At 40.4% G+C, this 19,192-nt stretch overlaps 1 protein-coding gene across 4 annotated transcripts; it reads left to right on the forward strand.

Annotated features, from left to right (window-relative positions):
• Positions 1 to 81: 81 nt before the first annotated feature.
• On the forward strand, positions 82 to 18,475 carry CHMP4C (charged multivesicular body protein 4C; the record flags this gene model as incomplete). 4 transcript variants are annotated; one of them, XM_080578758.1, is made up of 7 exons in its annotated part: positions 138 to 277; positions 5,249 to 5,352; positions 8,243 to 8,388; positions 8,472 to 8,674; positions 9,590 to 9,704; positions 13,080 to 13,188; positions 15,410 to 18,475. In XM_080578758.1, 5 exons carry the CDS (start codon positions 8,332 to 8,334, stop codon positions 15,472 to 15,474), a joined length of 549 nt encoding a protein of 182 aa, XP_080434884.1. In that variant the 3' UTR covers positions 15,475 to 18,475. The 4 variants fall into 4 exon arrangements, with proteins under 4 accessions (XP_080434883.1, XP_080434884.1, XP_080434886.1 ...); XM_080578760.1 differs by lacking the exon at positions 5,249 to 5,352; XM_080578759.1 differs by lacking the exons at positions 138 to 277; positions 5,249 to 5,352 and adding an exon at positions 7,659 to 7,766.
• Positions 18,476 to 19,192: the final 717 nt, after the last annotated feature.

The following is a 19,192-nucleotide window of genomic DNA, read 5'->3' on the forward strand; positions in this document are numbered from 1 at the left end:
CCGCCAGGTGCGGAGCCCCGGAAGCGCCGCGGCGGCAGCGGGGAGCCCCGGTCCTCCCCGACCCGACCCGAGGCCGCCGAGATGAGCAAGATCTCCAAGTTCTTCAAGGGGGGCGGCTCTGCGGCCCACAAGGGCCGCGGGGGGCCCACGCCGCAGGAGGCCCTGGCCCGGCTGCGGGAGACGGAGGAGATGCTGAGCAAGAAGCAGGAGTACCTGGAGACGCGCATCGAGAGGGAGCTGGAGGCGGCCCGGCAGCACGGCACCAAGAACAAGCGAGGTGAGGGAGCCCCGGGAGAGGGGAGCCTCTCTGCTGGCCTGAGAGCCCGGGTTGTGCCCTTCAGGAGAGACCTCGGTGGCTTACGAGGCTTTAAATCGTGGGTGTCGCGGGTATCCATTAATGCCTGATGCACTGTGGTTGTGTTATGGCAGGCTGATAACAGGACCCTTTACTCGTAACTAACTTCAGGTCTGCGGTTCGCTGTGCGATGCTTGTGTCCGTGCTTTGCACCGCACTCGCCGCAGGTGCCAGCTGGATAAATGGTGCTGCAAGGCGCTGTTCGGCACGGCAAGGGGAGCACAGCGGGGGTGCTGAGCGCTGGTAGTGTGGATAAGTGAGAAACTGAGGCACGCGAGGATCTCGTGTAAATTCGTGGTGGTATTCACGTTATCCCCACTGGGAGAGCTGGAGAATGGACTGCTGGCGACTGAGGAACACAGTGAATAAATGATTTGGTTCAAGTTACATGTGATAAAACTGAAAAGCAAACAAAGGTTCAGAGTATTTGTAGTTGCTGCTGGTCCTGTGCTTCTGAGGAGAGGGTAATAAGGGATAATAAGGTTTGGATCTTGCTTACACCAATATTGTCATCTCTGGGAAGCAAATGATTGGAACTGCAGGTAGGCAGTGTCTTAGGAATATACAAGCCTTTGTGAAGCAGAATAATTACTTCCTAAAGTCACCTGGAATCTTGTTTGTCTACTCTGAGATTTATTGTCCCTTGAATGCTTCAAAACAGAGGCAAAATGTTTTGAATTCAAGATTCACAATGTGACAAGAAACTAGCTCCTTCATGCCTTCTTTCTATTGCCGGATACTTTAAAAAAGTTAATGGCATGTAATTTAGAGCTTGTGAGGAGCTGCACTTTAAAGGTGTTCCGGTTAGCCCTTTAAGGTATTTGTAATACTTTAGCACTTACTAATCATTAGCAAAAAGCATTTAGTTAGGATTTAAAAACATCAGTAGGGACTTTAAGGCACAAACAGTCCGAGGGAGTAAAGCCAGTTCAGCAACTGAGCCTGCCAGTCTGCAGCACGTGAGCTGTGGGGTTGTCGCGTTTTGGGTTGTCGTGGCCCCAAACTCCTTACTTCTCTGGCTTCAACTCAAGCGTCTCTTGTCCCTTTGTGCAGGCACTGGCACTTGTGAGCTGGCCCAGCGATTTAGATCAGGGAGGTGACGCAGCTGCAGCTCTACTGCAGGACTAAGTGACCGGATGGCTCCCGGAGCTGGGTCACCGTGCAGTTGCACGAGTGGCGGGGCTGACTCAAGACATCAGGCTCCTTCTGGTGTTTGGAGCAACTCCTACCGAGGTCCAGACACGCTACTGTAGAACTTGATGCCAAGTCTGCCCTTCAGGCTGGCGTTGCTGCAGGAAGAAGCAATGTTTCCTGCCTCATTCCTGCCCCATGCTACTCCCTTCCTTCTGTTGACAGAGCTCCCTGAAGGGTGTGTTCTAGAAAGCTGAGATACAGAGTTGGCTTGGTTTTTCAGCTACGTTATTTTTGCCCAGAGTAGGTTAAGTTTCTCTGGCTCCACAGCTGCAAAAGAGCTTGGACACCTGTGAAGGTGCAGAGGCTGCAATGAGGACCCATTACTGGGAGAAGGTGGATCTGCTTTAGGATTCCCCTTTAACCTGGCTGGCCTATGCTGGTTCCAGGTGTTAGCCTATCACCTTGTGCTTCAAGCACGCAGCATTTGACACGTGACGTTTTTCGCCCGGGTGTTTGTGTCCACCGCTATGCTCAGTATGCAATTCCCCTAGTTTTATCTATATAGCTTTTTGCAGAATTGTGCTACAAACTGGATCATTGGGCTGATTGTGGTTAAAAATAACTCCCTTTTTTTTCCTTTCTTGTCATTTGCACAGTGACCTACAGTTAAGGACAGTAAAGAGACAGCAAGGCAATAAGTATGGAATGGGATTTTTTTAATGAAAAAATTGGCTCTAACACCAAAACTGGCTGATGAAACTGTAATCATGAGAAACAAGAGAAACTCACCGTGCTGTGCTGAAACGATTGAATTTGGAAGGCTAGTGAGTGAGCTTAATTCCCCAAGGATACCCCTCATTTGATACGACATTTGTGCTAGTTTAATCACTGTTGATTAATGTATTAGCAGCTTTACCGTACTGTAGTTCAGAAGAAAGCTGTACTAGCCTTAAGTAGCATTATGTAAACATACATGCAAATGAGAGCATAAAAGTTTTAACTTACACTGCTTTGTTAAAACAAATATTTCAAAAGGACCTGGTGGTTAATCTTTGATATGTTCTTGCCATAATTGCATCTGTGGAGAAGCTTGTGGAACCTAAAATGGGAGTGTCTGGGACAGAGGCAGGATGTATCCAGGTATAGAAAATGCACCAAATTAGTATGATCTCATTTGATTTTTAGGCGCATGAGTGTGAGTCAGTTACACTGACACAAGTGAAATTATCTTCAAGGACTAGCAAGTTTTCATGAGCTCAAATGATTCTTGGATGGGTTCATGTGACATCAGAAGACTTGACTTAAAGCCGTAACATATTAGCTATGCAAGTACACATGAAACATCACTTAAATATCTTTGGCTCCTCCTTTGTGGAGTGTGCATCTCTGTAGTTCCTGTGCCTAATTTGAAATTAGCTATGCTTTGGGGGTGATACATTTCCAGTATTCCCTATTAATATTTTACGGTAGCTATACTATCTCAGGATTTTCTAAAGAGTGATTTGTGTTGGAATTCCCCTTGCAGAGGTTATACCATGATAAGCAGTAATTTTTTTTTTTATATATCTCATGCTGTATTTTTTGGGGTATCTCTTGATTGATTTTGTCAAGTGCGTAGCTGCTAACTCCAGCAGCAAATTGGCCTTTCATCTTCACTACTGTGAAGGTCATGCAGGAAACCTTAAAAGACAAAGTGATCCCAAATATCAGAATTGATGAGGCTTGAAGCAAGAAATTGGGGCTAGCGCTAGGTAGATGCAGGCTCTTATGTTTTCTTTGTGCTTCTACAGAACACCATATCCAGGTTAGTAATGACAATAGCAGGTTTCTTTATGGCTGTGGATTAGGACAATTGCCATCACAATGAAGATCACCATGTAGAGAAGTGTTTTCATCCAAAACTTCCCACCTTCATGGTGGTCATTCACTTAGCATGTGGAAGGGTACTGCCTCCACGTGCTGACTGAACAATGACCATAGTGGCTCTTTGCTTATTTGTTTAAAGCAAGTTTATCAGCAATGCTGAATTTATGGGTAAGTACAAAGTACAAGAAAATATTACTACAGGGTAGTCCTGGGAAATGTTTTTCCTCTGTTCTTCAAAAGCTGCCTTATTTTTATTTCTTACTCTCTCCTACAATAATCCCTATGCTTTTGAATCTTCCTTCCCGTCCCATCTCACACCCCATACACACCCACTAAGCCTTTGATTCCTAGTTTGCTATGTGAGAACTCCGTTTAAAAGGAAATAAAGGAAATGGGTTTCCTGAAGTGCATCTGTGCTTGTGAAAATAGCATAAATGTGTGTGTTGTCTCAGCCTGGCATCTTTCACAGATCCTATAAAAAAAAAAAAAAAGGCTAAATGAAGAGAAATTAGAAGTAAGTTAAAAGAAGCCATAGTTTTTGTTTGTTTGTTTTTCCCATCCAGAGTAGGAATAAAGCTTAACCATGGAGAGCCACATAATACTACTGAGGACAAAACCTACGCAAAAAGTTGGGATAACAGTAGGTTTTCGCAAGTAGGTGCTGTAAGTATGCTGTGTGGTGCATTTGGGCAGGGTTGGTGTAGCCGTGTAGCATTCCTTTTCAATGAGCTAGTTGTACCCAGAACATTACTGAAACTAAAGAGTGAGGCAGTAGTTGCATGTTGACACAGACAGGGCTGTCATCTCTGTAGCGGGGTGTGTGACAGGTAGGGACTGAAGGCAGGGAGATATGGGGAAGCCTTTAAGCACATCTTTGTTCTGTGAGTTACAGCCATTGTTCTCTGCTCTTCTTGATCGCATTTAAAGTGTCTTGCTGCCAACTGGAATGGTTATAATGAGTCAAGAGCATCATTATTAATGAATTACTGCCTCAGTTTCAACTGCACATGCCTTCCCCCACAAGTTTTTAAGGATTATGAATGCTGATAATGTAAGGTGCTATGATTTTTGTGGCCTCAGCAGCATTTCTTTTGGTTGTTGCTAGTGTGAGATCAGATTCTGTAATCCATCAGTCCCTTACAGGGACTGAAGCAGAGGTTTTGTGAACTGTATCCAAGGATGAGATCCAGTATTTTCACAGGGATGTCTTCTGAAGACATAACCAGTTTTTCCCTGGGAATTTTAAGGTCTATTGGATAACGTTCTTATTTCTACTTCATAATATGAGATGAGCAATTCCTGTGCTGATGGATATTGGTGGTGGTGGGCTTGACAGGTAAAGGTGTTAATTATCACTGTGCTTTCTCATTTTATTCTGATCTGTCATGAGACCGTGATGAAGGCACCCAACTCTTTCTGTCACTATTTTTGTTCTTTGTTTTATAAACCTGGATATTCAGTGTGGTCAGAATTACTATTGCCATTGCCAGAAATGGCCAGGATTGGTCATTTCTCCTTCCTTACTAAAGCATAAGTATAGTGGTGACTCTGGAAATGTGTTTGTATGTTAATAACAGTAGTTCTTTAATACATGTGCTTAAACTGACAGAATAGTCTACTGTTGTTCCAGCCACTTAACTTGAAGATAAAATAAAAATTCAGTTTAAAAACAGTGGCTCCTAATCTATGAGCTCTATCCTGCTTGCTGGAGTTGGAAGTAGAGCGTAAGAAAAGTGCTAAAGCTCAAGCAATTGCTGACTGCTCAATTATGAAACGCAGGAATTGAATCTGCTTCTTTGTAGCACAACATTGAGAATGTCTGAGATGACTTGTTTTCCTGGGGAAGACCTCCACCTCTTCTTGGTTAAATCGATATTCCTCTTGCTTCCTCAGACTCTGCCCCTGCTTAGACTCTTCCTACCTGGGCTGTCTTCCTTTTCTGAAATCTTGGAAATGGGCATACCTTCTTTCAGTGCCATTCTTAGACCTTCAGTGAAGTAAGTTGATGTTTCTCTCCTCAGTTTTTTCTTTCTTTTTTATTTTTTTTTTAATAATATGCTCTCTTTCAGTGTGGTTATTATGTGATAGCTTTTCTGTAGCATTTAGATTTAGTTCTTCTGAGAATTGGCACACATTTTAAAATGAGTGTATGTACAGTAGAAAAGCACTTATTATAATGAAATTCACTTTGATTCTGTACAACAACAAAAAAAGCAGACTGCAAGTAACAAGAATATTCTCCTTTCTCACCTGTGGGAGCTATGATTGCAATAGACCATGCGAGGAAAGGGATTCATTTAATATAAATGAAAAAATTGTATAGTGTGGTGTAGGAATATCTTATACTTTGCTTGATAAGAACGGAGTATGAATTGATTTGCTATCAAGTGCTTTGTTCTATAAGTCACTGGTAAAACTAAAGAGAACTACGTAAAATGATGTTGCAGTACAATAATTAGGAAAAGCTGTTTATGAATAGGGGAAGTCTCACAGCTGACCTTCTTCTGAGGTTTCTTAATTTGGGTGTGGTTTAATTAAATATTTATACAGGAACCTTCAGGATTATGAAAACAACTGCTGTGCATGTAACTGAGGAAGTCCATTTTCTCTTTGAGCAGTCGATAAGAACAGCACCATCACAGAGCCCCATTCCTGAAAAAGACTGGCTGGAAATATTTTCCCATGGTAGCTGCTTCTTTCGGTTGAAGCCTTTCTGCACTATCCAGTTAGAGTTCCTCTGTCCACAGGGTGTTGCAGTCCTCTCTGGTACAGCCACTCTTATGCAAACTCAGAACGTTAAGTTTACCTGGAATATCTGGCCTAATCTAAGAATACAGGATCAAATTTTGATTGAATTGAAGCTGAGGAAGGAAGTGTCTGGTGTCATAACAGTACCAATAATAACCATATATAAGGAGGGAAAATAAGTAGGTAGAAAGACTATTTGGGATTAAGTCAAACTGATATACTTTGGAATTGCCACAACAATTAGAATTCTTACATTTGCCATTTGTGTGACTTCGTCTGGGGTTCAGGCATATTTTCATAGTATAAATGATCACAGAATCATAGAATGCCTTTGGTTGGAAGGGACCTTTAAGATCTTTTGATTCCAACCCCCTGCCATGGGCAGGGACACCTCCCACCAGACCAGGTTGCCCAAAGCCCCATCTAGCCTGGCCTTGAACACCTCCAGGGATGGGGCATCCACAGCTTCTCTGGGCAGCCTGTGACAGTGCCTCACCACCCTCTGAGTGAAGAATTTCTTCCTTATATCTAAATATAAATCTCCCCTCTTTTAGTTTAAAGCCACTCCCCCTTGTCCTATCACTGCACCCCCTGACACACAGTCCCTCCCCAGCTTTCCTGCAGGCCCCCTTTAGGTACTGGAAGGCCGCTGTAAGGTCTCCCCAGAGCTTTCTCTTCTCCAGGCTGAACAACCCCAACTCCCTCAGCCTGTCTTCACAGGAGAGGGGCTCCAGCCCTCTGAGCATCTTTGTGGTCCTCCCCTGGACTCACTCTAACGGGTCCGTGTCCTTCTTGTGCTGGGAGCCCCAGAGCAGAACACAGCACCCCAGGTAGGGTCTCACAAGAGCAGAATAGAAGGGGACAATTACCTTCCTCGCCCTGATGGCCACGCTGCTTTTGATGCAGCCCAGGATGCAGTTGGCTTTCTTGGCTGGAAGCATGCACTGCTGGCTCATGTTCAGTTTTTCATCAACCAATACCCCCAGGTCCTTCTCCTCAGCGCTGCTCTCAGTCCACTCGCTGCCCAGACTGTATTTGGTGCTTAGGATTGCAAATCTTGAAAACATGTCCCAAAAGCTCGGAAAACGTTCAATTTGAATACTGTTTTATCTATTGGGTTTGTGGTTTGCTGTCACTGCAGGTGCTAAAGACATTCTGTATTTCAAAGTCTTTGCAAATACCTGTCCTTGTGTGACTAATGAGCAGCAACTGTGACCTTATTGATTCAAACACTTGTCAGAAAAGCAGTCAGTATTTTAGTATGTAGCTACACAATGTAAGTCAGTGTCCCCTCTTTGGAGGGATCCTAGCTTCATTTGGAAACCCTGTTGTCTAGATTCAATTTTACTGCATTTGGGTAATCGTTTAAACAGGACACCCACAGTAATCGCTGCTGTTTTTCAAGTATGGGGGGTTGCAGTTGCTTCCTGGCTCTGAACCTGATTAAAAAATTAAAGCAAGAGATAGGAAGAAAGATCCAGGTATTAATTAGCATTGAAAAAACAATGGGTTAACTCAGTCTCTTTTTTTTTTTTTTTGCCTGGCACATGTACAGTTTGGAAAGAACAGAGGTCAGGAAATACTTGTGGCAAGATTGTGTGTTCCGCACACAGAGACTGAGTGAAAGCCTTTCTCCTTCTGCTCGTCACATGCATTTATGCTGGTAATGATTTACTCTGGGCAAAGTATTCTGCTTATAACTTATCAAATACAAAACAGTAATCTCGCTGATTTACAGAGGTAATCGAGAGTTGCTAGATTTTATTGTGGCCCTTTACAAAGGCTATGTGTCTTCTGTATATTTTCAAGTTCTAAGGATTAAAGATCACGCTCCTCAGTGACTGTTACGGAAAATACAACTGAAAGCCAGAGGAGTCCTTCCTCTGATCTAACCCACCTGCGAGGTTAGGTCATTTGGGCTTTCCATTATACTTGACACTCTGCTGCTGCAACAAAACTTAGAAAGCAGCATTCATGGAAATGTGGTCATCACGACAGATCTTCTTGCTCTGTCTTTGTTAGTTTTTACTCAGGTTTTGCAACCTCTTCCTTTGATTCTCTCTCACGTCCTCCTTTCTGATTTCTCTTTGATGTTTTTCTTTTCCTTCCCCGTCTTCCCTGTTTTGCCCACGTGCACAGGATGGAATTCAAGATCTCCTGTAGTGGAGGAAGAAGCTGCTCTTCTCTGTGGTTCTAAAAGGAGTTAATCTAAACGAGGTTCCCTGTTCATGCAAACTGCATGTTGGTGGTCTGGTGTGGTCAAAGTTTGCTTTTCTACTAGTAAGGTAGGAGGGTGAGAATTATAACTTCTCCAGGTTGTATTGTTAATGAACTACTTGTACTTGCGTTTTGCTATGAAAATACACAGTGTACTGTGCTCCTCTGCATTACAGCTGCCTTACAAGCACTGAAGAGGAAAAAGAGATATGAGAAACAATTGAATCAAATTGATGGGACGCTCTCAACCATCGAGTTCCAGAGAGAGGCGCTGGAAAATTCACACACAAACACAGAAGTGCTCAGGAATATGGGTTATGCTGCACAAGCTATGAAAAAAGTACATGAAAATATGTAAGTCCTTTCTACTAGCTTTCAAGATGAGCTTGGCAATAGCTTTTAAACTATTTCATTGCTATGTACCAAGTCAGCCAGTTTTGACTTCATTTTGGTTCAGGCATTTAATGTCAGGAGTGCTATTGGTGCTGTAATGTTGTATTTGGCAGAAAAATACCTTTTCTTAACAGCAAGTCTAGAAGGAAGTCCAACTACCTTAGGAGATCCAGCTGGTACTAGTTTTTATTAAATCTGCCTTGGCTTCTGCCCTCAATTTTTACAAAAGAAAACTTAGTTGAGGAAACTATGTGTACTTCTTCAAAATCCATAAGCTAGACTGTGATTCAAAGTACTAACTGGACTTGAATAAAAGGGAAGGTAATTTTTTTGCGTGAGTGTATTATTTTTATATGTCCTATATTGTTTCATGGGGCATTTTCCTGCCTGAATAAACAGAGTTAAATCAGAAAGGTTGTTCTGGCAGAAGTAAACAGGAATTGAAACAATACTGTAGTTAACAATAAGGGGAAGCATTTAAATGGGGCACTGTTAAGCTCCCCCTAGTTCTGATGAATGCTTAACATCAGAAAAGATCCATCTAACAAAGATGCTGACCTTGGGAAGGACATACGGTCTGCCTAGAGAATGTGACTGTTGGCCGATGGATCTGTGAGAAGCACAGAGGTGGGGAGAGGCACAGGCTGCTGCATTATGACTTTTGTTATAATCCCAAAGTGGAAGAAATTGGAGTGGCTAAAACATACAGAAGCTTGCCAGGAAATATTAAGGTTTAGGTAAGGGAAATTATTCCATGTGAGTTCTCTCGTTTAAACATCCATGGGCATAAAATAAAATAGGGTCTGTTCAGTTGTTTCTGAGCCTCTTCTGTAGGATTTGATTTATGTACCTTTAAAAACTTTGTTATTTTGCCAGGGACTTGAACAAAATTGATGATTTGATGCAAGATATCACTGACCAGCAAAATGTTGCTCAGGAAATTTCAGAAGCTATCTCAAACCGAGCTGGATTTGGTGATGAGTTTGATGAGGTTAGTACTTTACTAAAGACTGGGAGTTTTGATTATAAAATAGTTATTGTGTGGTGCAGTGGCTTGTTCCAGAGATTGCAATTTCACATCCTCACCTTTTGAGAAATCATTGTTCTAGTTTACCGTATCTAGCACATTTTATATTTATTTATATATTTATTAAAAAAAAATATATATATATAAAATGAAAATGAGGGGTTTAGCTGTATTCCTGTAGTTAGTATTCTCAATTGTAGTATTTTCAATTGTACCATGGAAAGAGGTCACTAAAGCATATAATTTGTACTTCTCCAAAGGGACACTGCAATATATAATTTGTTGTACTCAAAATAGGTATAGTGATATTCCTTTCACTACACTGTGAACTGGCTACCATTCACAATTTTGAATATATGGGCCAAATTTAAGGGGTTTTATTTTGTGCTTGGAGATGCTGGTCCTTTCATTATTTTCCAAATTTTCCACAGAAATAAATTAATGAGGTAGAAGTAATTGCTGTTAGAAGCAACAAGGATTCTGTCCTCAAACACTGTTCTTCTGAAAACCTCTCAAAAAAGGTATCTAGGACCTTCTGGAAACTTGTTGCAGTAGCTTTCATCCAGTATTGCTGGACTTGATTTTGTGTATCTAAGGAGGACATAGTGTTCAAGGGGAGAGTACATGCAAAGAGACTGTGTATGAGTTTAGGAGACTGTACATCCTACAGCCTGTGGGATGCAGAGCTGAGGTTCAAACCCAGTATCACAAACGGTTTGGTTTTGTATTTTAACTGTGTGTTAAAATGACCAAGCGCTAGGAATCATATGAATAATGCCTTAAAGAATCAAACAGTTCCCACCCTTCCCAATTAATTTATTCTTACATACCCAAATGGACAATAGAGAAAACTACATGCGCTATATATTTGTGCTTGATTAATATTTTGCCTTTTCATTCACAAGTTATCCTTTGGAGTTTTTGAAAATAGTAGTGATTCTTTGTATTTTTCTCCCCACTATCTGCTTTTCTATTTTTGTACTTTGAATGAAAATCAACTTTTCAAGAAACATTTAATCAATACTGACGTAAGGAATGGGATTTATCTGGTATAAACTGGTCTTCAGACAACTGAAAAAACATACTGCCATCCTGAAAAGTGTCACTTTCTTTTCATCCGTGCTTAACTTATTGAGCCTAGACTCAGTAATGATGTTGCAGATTGACCTGAAAGTTTCTAAGAGATGCTTGTCCAAGTTAATGGACGTGTTTCCTGTTCTGGGAAAATAAGCCACTGTCACATGCGGTATCACTGTACCAGCACCTACTTTTGCATGAGGGCCTAATAGTTACAGTGCTTGTTCAGTCATTGGGAAGCCTGGATTGCATAACACTTCAGCTTAAGGGTGCCAGAATTTGTGACTTAATCCCTAGTTTTTGAGGTCACTTGTGTTGGAGGAGGATGCTTAGTTTTTATTTGTTTTGAAGAATTTTTTTGACCACGCACTTGATTGCCTCTTTACATGTGTGCCATGGGTGTAAGGAGGTCATTGAAACAAGTAATTTATACTGCTCAAAATAGACATGTAAACACGGGGTTCTTTCTCCCTGGGATGACACGGTATATGTAAGGAAGAATTAAAAAAAAAAAAAAAAAGCTCCATCCTACCTGAGTAGGATGCTCTCGGGGGAGGGGAGGGGGGTGAATCCTTGCCTGGAGACATGTTTTCTGATAATCTGATGTGAAATACGCACATTCCAGTGGGTGAAGTCTAGACCCTGAGAGTTTTGATCCTCTCCACGTGGTATCTGCCCTCTGCTTCCTTTTTGGCTTAAGTTCAAGAGGAGGAAGGGGATTATTTATTGTAGCTACTACAATGCTTCACAGCCTCGTTGTACAGCAGTTCCTGAGTTATGGGAAACACAAGTTAGATCCATGCTTGAGGAGGAGGAGAACTTAAAACTTGAGTCTCCCACTTTGAGAACTAATGTTCTAGCCATTGCATCACTATGTTAAAGATCATGGCCACTGTTTATTCCGCTATTCCATCTCTCTCTCTCTCCCTCTCTCTATATTTTTTATTTTTTTATTTAATAAAGAGCCTGTCATGGCCGATACTACCTCTTGATATTTTATGTATTCAGCGGAGGCTGCTGAGGCTTAATTTGGTGTTGGAAAGGGTTAGATGGTCATCTAGAGGTCTTCAGGAACACTCGTTTCCATTGACTACAACAGCTTGGACACTAACTTGTGAAGATGATATTCACACCACTGATGGACGTACTTAAAGTACAGATACCTTTGCACCTAACTAAATGCATTAGACAGACATGGGGCCCCACCCTGCACATGTCTTTGAGAGAGCTGCCATCGATTGAACATCTTCAGGTGCAGACCTGATGCTGAAATTTTTAGATGATATTCTAGAGCTTGCATTGTGAACTAGGTCAGACTTGTGAACTGTAGCCTTTTTTGGCCTTCTATATATAAAAGAAAAACTTAGGTAGGCCTGTGCTGGCTACATAATCATCATTTTAACATCTACATTGGTGATAAGCAAGGTATAAATGGGTAGGCAAAGCCCATTTTGAACCCTAGATCTCACTTTGTTCCAGACGCTCTTTTGCCCAGCCACATTTGCCCAACAGTGGTTCTTTCTGAACCATTTTATCAATGTGGCAAAGGTCTGTTTCTCTACACTGTGATTGATATTTAGCTTCCTTTCTTTGGGAAACTCTGACTAAGGAATAAGTCCTTGGCTTTTTTAAAAATGTAAAGCATTTTTATTTTTAGTATTATACAATGAGATTTGATCGTATGTCCAAGTTAGCTTCTGTAGCTAAAAGCCCAAGAGTGTTACGTGCGTCAAGAGTGAGTAACAGGGCTCACGAGATCAGTGCTGCTTTGAAATTAGATGTAATCCAGGACTTAGTGTGATAGAGCTGAAGCACAACACTTAATGACAGTCTGTCTTATACCCAGTGGAAGTTGTATGGTTTTTAAAATGGGAGAAGTCACACACTATAATTATAATCTGCTTAAAATGTACAGACTTCAGATTTGGAAAAAAAATGATGAAGGCAGTTGGACTTTTTCCTCTGTTTGATTTTGACAGGAATACTAACTACACTGGCATTTTTCTTTCTAATTTTATTCCTTGTCCTGTTTCTAGCTTTCATTGTCCTTGTTTAAACTTTCAGTTAAGTTTTACTGTTTTTCCCCACAGTAGGTGAAAATTATACTTGCAATATGCTGACTTTTGATATGACTGACTTCTAACTTTGTTTTCAAGCATAAACTGTTATTTCAGTAATGCTTTGCTTTATAGTGGTTACAAGTGCTCTTGACTCAAATTGCTGTCAGGACAATGAATTTATTAACATTTTCCTTGAATTTAGGATGAGTTGATGGCAGAATTAGAAGAACTGGAGCAAGAAGAAATGAACAAGAGAATGGCAGATGTCAGACTGCCAAGTGTTCCATCCACCTCGCTACCTTCTCGCCCTGGTAAACTGTTTACTTTCCATTTCAAGTTTCTCTTTACTAAGCCATGCTGTGAGTAGGAGGAGAGGAAGAAAGAATCATAGATATGTATTTAGCTCTTTTAACTTTTAAAGCATTATAGAATTCTTATCCTAATTTTTGCATGTGTTTATTATAAAAAGCAAAGTGGAATTCCAATTTGCTATATGAAAGTATTTAGGACCAAATTTTCTGTAGATTAGAGGAAGCAAATTCAGGGGACTTGAACTTTCATGTACTGTGATGTGGATCAGATAGGTCGCTGGGGAATGGGAAGATCTCTTTTGTCTTCTGGCAATTTAAATCCTCAGTCTTTTTTAATTAGAGCCTGACCTAAATTCAAAATGTTTGCATGAGGAAGTTTCAGCTTTATAGAGTAGTGATTTGATACTTGTCACTGGTATTTTAAGTAGAGATGAATGAGGTAGCAGGAAGTACAAATTTAAAGAAATATTGTCTGTCATTCCTTTACTTTCTTTCTATAGAACAGACATTCCTGGCATTAAGCAGTAGTCTTGATTTTCTGTAGTTCTGCCCTGTTTGGTTTGAATTAAGCCAGAGAGAGACAACTTTTAACTCTATCTCTCACTGTGTCCCTGTTGCTCTTTATCAACTGAAAGACTTGCTGTATACGGATGCTTGTAAAAAGAGTATAAATATTTGGTGGCAAGGATAGCACGCACGCAGCATGAGCTCCGTGGTGCATTCTGCTGCAGAACAGATTACCTAGATCAGCTCATCCTGAAGACTCTTATGCGTGTTTTGGCAGTCAACACTTAAATCCCTGAGAAGCAGTTTAAAATGTTAAAACTGGGACTGTGGCCTCATCTACTTATGTAAACTGTAGAACAGCTAGTAAAAAGTGGATTTAGGAAAACTCAGTGCAAATTGCAGTCTGGGCACTTACGGCTTGTTCATGCATTCTTTTCCAGAGCCAGCTGTGTCAGCTGACATTTTTATTAAACCCAGGCCATCTCTGTGTGCTTCTCACTATCTCAGATTTGCTACCTCATCTCTCTATATGACTGCTTCAGGCAAAATTAGTTAGCTACGTTTATGCAGTTTAAGGCCTTGTAAAACTGGCTAATCTTTTCTGTAACTGCATGCTTACAGAACACAGAAATGACAAAATATGAACAGTTAATGGTTCTGTAATGCTTCTAATTGGACATGCACGTTAATCTCCTGATTTTAGAGATGGGGAAAACTGAGGTGGAGCAAGGCACAAATGACCTTCTCCAGCTGCACAGTAAGCCAGTGGCACTTGCAGAGTAGGGACTGGACCCAGGGTCTCCCATGTCCTTCTCCCAACTTTAGCCCCAAGAAGTGGTACTCCGTCTCCCTGGAGATGGTGGTTCCCAGCAGTGGGGCTGCCACAGGCAGGAGCCAACTGGCTGCTGTAAAACATACACGCAAGGGTGGTGCCACCCAGTAATGCAAATCCTGACACATACAGCACGAAGCTGGGGAGAGCCAAAGGCTGAACCTGGGCAGTAGGGCATGCAGTTTGTAGGTTGCTGAATGAAGGCTGTTCATATGAGGTTTTAGTTCAAGTAACATGAAGATGTGGGATAGGAGATTTGGATTAAAAAAAAAAAAGTGAGAAAGCATGTGTGGGACCTAGAACAGAGCTGGACATTGCTGCTGCTGTGACCACAGCAGTTATCTGAGTAGTCACAGATACTACCCGAGCAATGTAAGTTCAGGATTTTTTTCCCTTTCAATAAGTGGTAAGTCTCGTTAAAATGTGTTGATTCCATGTTGAGACTGGACCTGCACATGCAGAACCCTTCGGCACTATTTGGAAAGGTAGCAGGATGCACAGCTGGCAAGGGGCAGGTCATTCATGCCTGCTTGAATGAATCACAGAATTGTAGCGGTTGGAAGGGACCTGGATGTGAGAGAACTGGCAATGTTGTGGTGTGTGCTTACTCTCTGTGTACAGGTTAAATAAATTTTCTGTGGGAGTCTTTCAGTAGGAGGTAAATCAGACCTATAATTGTTAACATCAGGGTTATGTGTGAGCTAACGGTGGGACATGCTAGTCACAGCATCATCACTATGCTACCTACATTTAGCTTGCTACTCAGTAAAGTGACTTGAGATCTTCAAACTGAGCACTATACAAGTCCTAATGTTAACAAATAAAATGTTTCTGTTTCTGCTGCTATTAGTTGATGATTATTGTTAATCTCTTTCTGTGCAGCATCAACCAGGAAGAGAGCGGACGATGAAGATGATATGAAACATCTAGCTGCCTGGGCTTCATAAGAGCATGGTGCTTTTATGGCATGGAACATTACAGTAGAGATGCAAAGAGCTGCAATGCTGTTGTTAATTTGTAATAGTTACAAATTTAGTGTGGTTGTGTTTCATACGGACTTTTTTTAATGGCCAATCTTGCTAAAAATGTGACTTCCATATTTCAAAATTAGTTTAAAAACAAACAAAAATAATAGTTGCCAAAACCTCCATACTTCTTTCTTTTTCAGCCTAGGCCAGAGGTTTGTTTTGCTGTCAGTATCAGGTTTTATTATGTTACGTCTTGTGGTTTTGTGAGACCTGTGCCTCACTTGTGCACAAAACTGGATGCATCGCTGAAATGAAAAAGTTAAATAATTGATCAAAGCCCTATCCTTAGAGGGTCCAAAACAGCTTTATACACGTCCTTTGCACCCAAGAGCTAACGGCCATTCATTTGGGCACGGAGATTTATCCAGTTTGCCTGGAGCACCTTGTGGTGTCCTAGATATTAAGCGGAGACTCTTCTGTAGATCTTCTGAGGTGCAATAATTTATTAATTTTTTGTTATTGTTTTAACTTTGGCAACACTGTCCCATGCACATGTATATGGTCTACCTGAATCATGTTGCAAACTATTTCCAACTTGGTTAAATAACAGCTTTGCTATGACAATGACTATGATTTTATAGATCCCTGACAAACAAAATTGATTTCCACTAACCCTGTCAAAAAGCCAGAGGAGATCTAGCCTTTCTGTCTTCCACCATGACTTTCTGGGGTGAGTCTTTACTTTGTATGGAAATACCCATTCTCAAAGGAATTAATAACACAATTTTTAATTCTGCATTTTCAAAATGATTTTCATTTCTAAGCATTTGGTTTCTGAGTGGAAACTGTCAATGTGTTGTCTTTGAAATGCCTTTTTAGCTCTGTTTAAAAGCTGATTCTAAATTATTTGTAAATTTGATATATTATTGTCCAACTGATGGCTTTTTAGCTTAAGGAACAAATGCCACTGAGTGCTGAACTACTATATGTAGAGAGAAATCACTGTTCACATATTAAAAAAAAATGCTGCTTTGTACAAAGAAATTTTATTAAGACTTAAGCTCTATGCTAGTAGCTTGCTATAAATCACAAGGATGTAGTGAAACACTGGAGTTCCAAGGAAAGTGAGAAGCAGAGTCACATTGATCTTAATTTCTTATTTTCAAATTAATTTATATATATATGATTGAACCACTTGGGGAATGATGGAAGACTTGGTTTCTGTAGATCTACAGCATCAGAAGACCGATCTGTGGGGCTTTAGCCTGTGATTTGCTGGGTGTTCATAGCCTACAACAGGCTCTAGCCTGTCGTATTTTAGGTTAAGCATAAGCTAACGTGTGTTTATGGACATGGTATTCTGGTGTGCTCAACCTGTTGAGTTGAGTTCTGTGAATGAAACACAAAATTTACTAGCACATTGTAAAACTTTCAGGACTTCATTCTTTGTAGTGGAATTGCTTTTTGTTTACATCTATTTGAAAGAAGAACTAAGCCTTGTCACTTGTGGAGAAAAAAAGTTTCTGATTCTACTACAGAGTTTGGGGGTACCAGGAAAATTATCCTTTTCTGTTGGGAGTCAAGTAAAAACTGGAAGTATTCCATTTTTGTTTAAAACAAAAATTAAAGCACTTCCTTAAATTTGAAAATGTATTTTGAATTCTCAGTAGGAAACCAAACACTAACAAAATGTCATTCAGTCTTAATGCTTACTGAAATTCAGGATAAGATGCCAGCTGAAAACTTCCTTGATGGACATATTTAATAAAATAATAAATATTCAGAGTTATCTAGAATCAATTCCCTAGTCCTGTTGGCTGAAATCCCATTTTCAAGGTTGAAGCAGTGTATACAATTCTGAATTTGGTACAGAAAGTGTTAGTATACACTGATTTGGCAAGTCTGCAAGGCTGACTGGCAGCGTACTTCTGGACACATCCTGTATTTCTTAATGTAAGTCCACGCCAACATAGTCCTGTGCTTAGCTCTGGAAAACTGTATTATAGCATCTGTTCTTGGTCGCATTAGTAGTTTTCCAATGCTTAGCATATTTAAAGGGTTCTATAGCCTAACCAAAATAGGTGTCTAGGCTTCCATTTTAAAGTGATTTTTCAGTCTGCTCTGGAAAATGTGTACCTGCAGGTTTTTATGCAAGGACTTTCCATGTGAACACCCTGCAGGGGAGAAGAAATTCTAGGGAAGGCCTTCTCCTTTGCAAACGAGTGTCAGACTGCTAACCTCTGGCAGTGTTTTGGCCACATGTTGATCCTGGGGAGCTTCTGCTTATTGACGTCGGACCAGGCACTTAAAGAACAAAGTTTGGAGGATGAGGAATAAAAAATATGGTCATTCGGGTGAGCTTCTCTAAAAGCTGGCATGTAGTGGCTGCCGATTCTGGAGGACAGTCACATACCAGTTCCTGGGCTAGGACGTGTCTGGTCTAACCCTCATGGTGAAGCTGTTCTCAGAAATACTACAGTCATGTACACAAATCAAAATACAGTATAAACCCCCAAAACTGGACTGTTTCTTGTATTTGTTTGAGAGACAGTAGATGACTGATTTTCTTCAAAAGCAAAGGAGTTTTAGGGATTTAATTCAGCTGAGGAGGTGGCTCTTTCCTGTGTAAATTCAGATGAAGCTGTGACAAATGCTTCTTTCTTTTTTTGAACATATGTCTCTCTTCATGCCAAGATGGTATTTGTTTAGCACATAAGCAGACTAGAGTGAATAGTGTCAATGTGTTATTGTAAATGCAATTAACTACTAACTCAAACATATTTTACAAGAGGACTGTGGAAGCAGATGGTTTACTGTAGCTGACTTTATTTCCTGATTCTTATTTATTTTGAGAATGTTTTCTTCTCTTAACAGGCTTGGGCATTTTAAACCTGGATAGCTTTACAAAGGGGAAATAGTAATTAAAGAATAAAAATTAATATATACATATCCTGTAAATAAACATTTTTTGTCACCCTTGTGCTACCTGTATTATTTTCCAATTAGGGAAACTTTACATACTCTTCTTACACCATCATTAGGATGCAGTACTCTCTTTAGCGAGTGCAAACATTGTTGGAAAGACTTTTTGATGTATTAGTCTTTCAACACCAGCTTAGAATTCAATAATTCTTCAAAGGTAATCTGGCTTTAATTTAGAAAAAAAAAGGGGGGGGGAGAGGAGAGAAAGCAGAGTGTATGCAACAGTGTTTGAGCTTCATTCATTTGCACACAGCATTTGTGTTACAAGAGATTCTTTTATTTCATTGTGTCCAAAAATTTGACTTTTTTTTCCTTTGCAAAAGATCTCTTCAACATTTCAGAATTGTGTATTTCTCATTTTCTAGATCTCAGTTAAAAGGTGAAAGGGTTGTCTTTGTAAAAAGAAAAAATACTATTTTTAGTAAATACTAAATATTTTTAGTAAATACTAAATATTTTTAGTAAATACTAAAAATACTATTTTTAAGTAAATAAAATGTTTTATTTTCTTATGAATATGAGAATCTCCTTTAAAGTAAGTGTGTGTATAGTATCTTGCAGTTCATGTATACACATGTACACACATACATATAAAGTGTTGGTGCAGTACTTAAAACCATTGCTCATTATCTGGTCTGGAATGATTTCCATTGCTTGTGCAGCTGATCATGTCAGTTTGTAAAGCGTAAGGCCTCATCATGTAACACCAAGGAAC

Source organism: Anser brachyrhynchus (genome assembly GCF_964034855.1).
Source record: "Anser brachyrhynchus genome assembly, chromosome: 2".
NCBI lineage: Eukaryota > Metazoa > Chordata > Aves > Anseriformes > Anatidae > Anser > Anser brachyrhynchus.